This window comes from Aplysia californica, unplaced genomic scaffold (assembly GCF_000002075.1).
Source record: "Aplysia californica isolate F4 #8 unplaced genomic scaffold, AplCal3.0 scaffold00127, whole genome shotgun sequence".
In the NCBI taxonomy this organism is placed as follows: Eukaryota; Metazoa; Mollusca; class Gastropoda; order Aplysiida; family Aplysiidae; genus Aplysia; species Aplysia californica.
Genome location: NW_004797397.1, coordinates 1,450,031 through 1,457,585, shown reverse-complemented (window position 1 = coordinate 1,457,585; position 7,555 = coordinate 1,450,031). Strand labels below are relative to the sequence as shown.

The following is a 7,555-nucleotide window of genomic DNA, read 5'->3' as shown; positions in this document are numbered from 1 at the left end:
TCTCTCTCTCTCACACACACACACACACACACACAAACACACACACACACACACACACACACATTAATACATACATACACATACAGAAATGGAGAGGGAGAGAGAGAGGGGCGGGGGAGAGGGGGAAAAGAAAGAGAGGGTAGGAGGGGGATATCATTTACTCACAAGTACAACATGAATAAAACAATTTGTATATAATCTCGTCAAAAAACGCTTTTCGTAAGCAAAAAAGAGTTGTTTTTTTTGTTCATAAAAAAAATTGCAGTGACATAGATATATGCTTTGTAAGTGCTCATGCTGCACATATTGAAGTTTTAAAGTTTTGTGACCTTGAGACTGTGTGAAACCATAAGGAAAGAAACATCTGAATATTTGCTATACTCTTTGGTTCTTGAAAAGAGAAAACAAAAGCTGGAAATTTCTTTTTGGTTGACAACGCACTGTTTCCCGACCCGTATAAAGAAAAAATCGTAGAATTGAGTGACATTTAAACAGCATGTGATTCGTTACAATGGGCTTGAGAATGACATCGTAAAATGAATGATGCCGAAGAAAACGTAGAAATGCTAAACAGTTCATGCTGCTTAACTTGTTTTCCACTTCAGGACCAGTTTTTTTTTAAAGACAAAAACAAAACATAACGAAAAGCATTCGCACTCTATCGTGTTCTGACATTTAAAAAAACTTGATCTCGTACTTTTCAAAATCAAGTTTTGCTAATAGAAATACGTACGCAAATAATTTTTCATCTTGAAGTAATAATGATGGAATAATGCGTAGGTTGAACATTTGAAAAGCGTAATTGAGACCAAAGTTTGGGGACGTCATGCAAACCATTTAGGCCTATGAGTTAGACAAATGAAACTAAAATTAATTCCTAAAAAGCAACAAATAACGCACAGTGACTATAACGAAAGCAGCAAGCACTAATGTCTTTCTCTACACGGAAACCACAGAGCACCGACACCACATAGAAAAAAAGCAACCGCAGTCCCGCAACAAAATTAATTTGCGACAAATATAGTTACTCATAGTAGTTTCAAGCGTGTTGTAGAGTTTTGATGTGACTAATAGATGTTTAAATACAAAGAACTGTGTACCAATACTGAGTGTCTATTTAATCTTAGTGTTTCGGACGATTGCAACAGAGGTAAGTCCTTTAGACACTTAGAATAACAGGGGTTCTCACCCCATGACGCATTGCTTTGAGGAAAGGGATTCAAAGAATCACACTCTTTTATAGTTAAAATATCATTACGCCTTATTTATTTGTTAAGTGCCAAATTGAACAAATACAGATCAAATTGTTTGAGTCTTCGACATAGTGAGCAGGGCATCTTTGTCAGTTGTCTGTAGTGTCCAACTCAGTTCTTGTAAAATGTGGAGTAAGAGCGAAAACGAATGATCACTGATTGATCAGGCATCTCAAGGGGTGCGAGTGGTAAAGCATGCTAAAGAAGACACATTCTCCGCATGCAACCTGCACAGGTATTCTGGTTTGAAGGTTGTGCGGGGGTAGATGGTATCAAAGGCGAAAAAAAGGAGGATAATGTATCTATCCTACAAACAAATACACAAGTAAGGATAAACAAATTGGCCGAAATGTCACTACCTCGGGGTAATAAGAAGGGAGGGGGAGAAAAAAAGGAGAGAGAGAGAGAAAGAGAGAGAGGGGGCGAGAGAGAGAGAGAGAGAGAGAGAGAGAGAGAATGAGCGAGAAACAAACACAGAGGGAGAGAAAGATGGAGAGAGAAAGAGAGAGAGAGAGAGAGAAAGCAAGAGGGGGAATTCGACCCTTGGTAACATTTCCAACAACAGAGCACCGTGCAGCACACACACCCCCAAAAACATACGAACAAAACAAATAAATAAACAACAAAAACCAGAAGACGCTGTTCTGTTCGCAATGTGACATGCTTCTTGTACTCTTAAAACAGAGTAAACGTTGACGTCATCATAGCAGGTAGACAAGCGCTTACTGTGCGTGCAATGTGATTACTTCTGACGTAGCAAAAGGTCAAAGGTAGACCTACATCACAGGCTGATATTTGGGCACCCCAACTAGGAAGTATTAATTTCCATCGTTTCCCGTCTTTTAAAACATTTCAGAATAATCGAGCAGCACACAAAAGATATTTTATCCGAAAACTTTACTACAAGCTACTTCTGAGGCCGATTTAAGTGGGTGGACGAGATGCGGAAGTGAGGGAAGAAGGGGTTTGGCGTAAGTTGACAAATCAGAGCTAGACTACGCTCCTAAATTTGAAATGGTGTGGGTTTAACGCTCCTAAAAACGCTATTAGATTATTTAAGAGGGGAAACTTCCGAGTTTAATGTTCACCTCTGAAAGACCAAACCAAATGGGAAATTTGTGTAAAGTACATTGGACCGAGCTCAGGCTCGAACCCCCGAACCCCCAATCTCACGATTACTTGTCCGATTGCCTAACCACAAGCATGCACGCACCTAGAAGGAGCAACCTTTTTACAGTGTTGAAATAATAACCAAGATCATAGGTACATTATAATTTGGGCATCTATCTGTGATAACATTCATTTTGACGTATCATCTCTTATTGAGTTGTTCTTTTATTTCCCTTATCTTCTCGCCGAACCAAGTGCTTGGTGTTTAGAGATAATTTTAACGTATTTGCAAAGAACGAAATAACATTGCAAAATAAATCAAAGAGGAATACGATGAATTCCTAATTGCAATGGATAATCTTCCTGACACCATAATAGATTAATATGAAACATTTTGTTTGACACGATTACGTATGTCAAAAATGGGGCAGATTTGACATGCTGGCCGATGTGAAATTTTCTAAATCCTCTAAAACATGCACAAGAACGGCTGTAAATGAAAGGGGTGTACTATGAGTGCTCTATGCAACGCACAGGGGAATACGTGATTGGGTTAGCCAAAAGAAAGGGGGGGGGGGGGGGGGGGGGTAGAAAAGCCACATCCCATAAAACACAAAAAGCGAGCGAAAGATGCTGAGTAGAATAGACCATTAGGTCACCTGGCTTGTTGAAATAACCTGGGGAGTAAGAAAAATCGTGTTACTTCGGGGGTTTTTTGTGTTTGGTTGGTTGGCTCTTTTGCGAAGCAGTGTTCCTTCCTCCGGGGACTGGAAGAGATCATATTATCGGAAGACTCCTGTCCCAGAGTTCTCCTATCCCCTAAGAGAGCACCCTTAGGGAATGACGGGATAAATTCGTTCCACAATTCCATTCCCTGTTTTTATTATTTGCATTAACATTAGCGCCATCTTGCTTTCGGGCTGCAAAAACAAACCCACCGCTGCATCATGTCATTTGAGGCTGCACATTAAGAAGAAACGACACAAAAAGGGGCGAAATGTGTAAATAAATATGTGTAGGGATCATGACAGGCAAGCAAATAAATACGCCTTCAAGCAATGTTAAATACCTATGTTAAGAGCTGAGGGGGAAGGAGAGAGAGAGAGAGAGAGAGAGAGAGAGAGAGAGAGAAGGGGGGGAGGGGGGGAGATAGAGACAGAGACAGACAGACAGACAGACAGAGACAGAGTAAAGATTCACTAGCAACAACAATATTTACTGCCACTGTTTATTATAGTTTATACGTGGGATTTCCTTTGGAAAGATTGGGTAGGGTAAATATAGGCCAAAGGTATAATAAAAATGTAATAGTTTCGAGTTGATACACATACATCTCTAGCTAAAGCCACATAAAATTGATAATCTCCTCTCTTCATAAGAAAGTTATGTTGAGCTCTTTTAGTCTCAGACCTGTTTTCCTGAGATCGTAATCCCATTCGGTTCGCCAAGTAATGTGCTGTGATTATCAACACTTTTTTTTTCTCACCATTTTTCCGATATAGTACTTCAAAACAGATGTTGTAGCAAACTGGTGAAAATCAGATTCGAGTATATCCCGGTTTTCCTGGTATTTTCTGAGAGTGATAAAGTTAAAGTCCCTCGCATTTGAAAATACCAAGATTACGTTGAGTTAGGAGCTCAAACTCACCTTTGGAAAGAAGTGTTTCCAGATGAATTGTATTACTAAAACTTATATTTCCACTTTTTAAATACACATAGAAAAACTTGAGAAACAAAACAAAACGACTAAACCATCAGGCCCTCGACAAGTTAATAATAATAATAATAAATAGCATTTGTATAGCGCATATCCCCGCTCAACAGCAGGCTATATGCGCTTTACACTATATTATTACCCCAGCAGATCATAAAATACTCAGAAATATGCTCAGCTTCCCGGGCAGCATACAGTGCAAGCAGCTGCTTAAACGCTCAAACACTAACAAACTGACAAGATCTTTCACTGTCTATAGCCAGGTACCCATTCCCACCTGGGTGAAGTGAGGAAAATTCGTGTAAAGTGCCTTTCCCAAGGACACAACGTCGGGCCCCTGACGGGATTCGAACCCACGACCTTACGGTTGCGAGTCGGAGAGCCTAACCGTTGTAACGATTGTAATAGTTATTAAGCGCATAGAGCAAGATGTAAAGCATGGATATGCGATAAGTAATAAGGAACAATAATCAGTCTAGCACAGCACAGAGCATCCTTTCTTCATTTTGGCGAATTATCTGTTTGAAGTAACAACGAATGATGACAATTATACAAAACAACAACACACATCCTTCAATGAAGCCAACCCTTTTCTAAGAACAGCGGAATACTAATGAAATTGGTATGTTTCAGTTTAGGCTAACAAAAAAGCATTATCACGATAACGACATTTTATTCTAATTAAGAGCAAAGGCGAAAAAGATTTAGAAGAACAAGTAAAGGTTCTGAAATGCTATGAATGGTCAGTCCTTCTATATGGCTGTGAATGCTGGACAGTCACAAAACGAAGTGAAAATAAAATAGAAGAGAAAAAATGTGGTATCTCAAGAGACTGATGAGAGTATCTTGGAAGGAAAAGAAATCAACCCATGTGGACGCTCACTAATAAAAACAGTCAGGAAAAGACAAATGCAGTTTTTGGGACACCTAAATAGACATAACGGTCTTGAAATAGAGCTCTCAGTGGCAAAACTGACGGCAAACGAGGCAGGGGTAGGCCCAGATCAACCTACTTAGGGAAAATAAACATATTGGGTAACGGAAAAAGATCAGGGTAGCGTAGCTTTTTCAGGAGCATCCGGGCAAAAAAATGACTGGAGAACCGATGTCTGTCGTAATTTGGCACTTGATGATGATGAATAAGTGAAATGACAATATCTTCTTCTCTTTTCAGTTCGCTAGGCATCTAGCATCAAACTAGCTTGTGCATTAATCGACCCGAGATGATAAAAACAAGAATATCGGGCCCAGAAAGGATCTAAACCTCAGACTTTCACGTGGCAGATCAAGCTTGTTTGTACCTCAAACTTTGCATAGGTTATCGCTTTTGAAGATAGGGGTGTGGAATGAAAGTTATCATTGCTCCTCTGTTATAGCAAAGGGATTCATTACAGATCTTTGGATTACGATATATAAAAACACCCTCGACTCCCCAAACCATTCCCCGTAAAATAACAAATAAATAAATAAATAAGTAAATAAATAAATAAATAAATGCATTTAAAAAACATTCCCCCATTAAATAAATAAATAAATAAATAAATAAATACATTTAAAAACCTTCCCCCATTAAATAAATAAATAGAAGCAAGTGGTTGTTGAGTACCTGGAACCAGGTCACCAAATCCTATGGTGGTGAGAGTGATGACAGAGTAGTAGATGGACTCCATGTAGCTCCAGTCTTGTGTGAGGGTAAACACCAAGGACGGGATGAACACCAGGACACTGATGCCTGAGAGGTGAAAAATAGTGAAATTGTATGGGATTTTGTTTAGTTTCAGTTTTAGTAGAGTTTTTAGGACGCTCGTAAATCTATTTCAACCTTAACAAGGCATCGTACAAAGTCTGGGCAAAAAAAGAATATGAATGCTAATAGTTTGGGGGGGGGTGTTGTTGTTTTTTGTTTAAGTAGAAGTTTTACGGCGCTCGCAACTGCATAATGTCATATAAGTGCCAAGGGAGGGATGTCAACAGAGAAGTCCATTCAGGGAATCAGGCTTACTCTGCTCACCTCTCTAGCCTCAACAGCACAAAGTCTACTTCAACTATTAAGGCACCCCGGAAACAGCGGGTCACAAGAGTGTGACAAACATACAAAAGAAGAAGAGGAAAATGACGATAATAAGGATAAGGAAAGAAAAAGCAGCAGGTCCACGTTGCAGTTCAGGCACAGTTATGAGCATGACATTGATGAATCAGCCCATTTACAATTCTACTGAGCATAAGGATATGTCAACATCCCGCCTTTGGAAATGACCTAAAGACACTTCAGTCAGTAGCACCGCCACGATGGGGTAGGTATGGGTTTAATGCTCCTATAAACACTTATGGCGAATAATATACGAATGCGACAGGCAAAATTCACTGAACACACAATGCGGAAAGAAGCATTGGAGAATATTGTAACAACATGCAAGTTTAATGGAAAGAGAGGCAAAGGCAGACAGAGGGAAAAGATACTGGACAATTTGACAACATGGCTGGGAACAGCAAGAACGACAGACACCATAGCTGCAACGCAAGACAGAATGAAGGGGAGGATCCATGATCGCCAATGCCAGTCGGCAAGGCACCGGATGATGATGATCAACATTATTAGGTTATTTCAGAGGCGGGACCTTCGAGTTTAACGTCCATCTCCGAAAGAACCGAGCCAAATGGGAAATTTTTGCAAAGTGCCTTTCTCAAGGACACAAGGTCGGACCGAGCTCACACTCGAACATATCTGACAATTTTTATGTTTATTTTTTTTATTAAAAAAAATAAATTTGGGGTCAAATCAAATCAAAGAAAAACATCTATAAATTCCTCATACAGCTGTAGTTATATTGCGTCTTTCCTCAAAGATTTTCCTGAAACATAGATTTCATTCTGTTTGCCAAGTTATACGTGATGGATAATTATCAGCACTTTGTCTTTTTCTGCATTGTTTTCGACATGGTTCTACACAACAGTTACAGGGGGCTCTCGTGGCATAGAGGTTAAGGTGTTCGCCTCTCTTTCAAAGATCCCGGGTTCAATCCGGGTAGCGACCCAAATATTTTCTTCTCTAAAACTGTCTCCTTTCACCTCCTTTCATGCTCTCTAGCAATATTCTGTCGTCTGCTTTCGTCTCCACTTTCTGCACCCACCCCCTCACCTTTTATGCCCCCTCCTCTGGGCTCGTGACTCTTTCTGCAGCCTTTCCACTGCTTATCCTTGGCTTCTTCTTACTGTTGTCTTTCAGCCACACCCCTGATCTTATGGTTGGAAAGATCCACACCTAGCCTACTCGGACAAGGGCGAAAAATCTCGGAGGCTCCGTGTGCAAGTTGCGCAAGTTAAAGATCCCTTGGTGATCTAAAATCGATAGGAGTAGGCTTTGGCCGCCACCCGGGCAAAAATTCAAAATCTCCTACCAACTGAAAATGTTAGGTGTGTCCCGCGCGTTCATATGACCTCGTAAAACGCAAAAGACAAAATGCCGTGACTGCCGGGT

General features: G+C 40.2%; 1 protein-coding gene across 1 annotated transcript in view; it reads right to left on the bottom strand.

Moving 5' to 3' along the window:
• Positions 1-7,555, bottom strand: part of LOC101858774 (potassium channel subfamily K member 16-like) — a gene marked incomplete at its 3' end in the record, with an annotated part of 36,769 nt that overhangs the window by 945 nt on the left and 28,269 nt on the right. Inside the window, 2 exon segments of the mRNA XM_013081365.2 lie at positions 3,023-3,040; positions 5,684-5,809. Of these exon segments, the coding sequence (XP_012936819.1) occupies positions 3,023-3,040; positions 5,684-5,809 (144 nt within the window).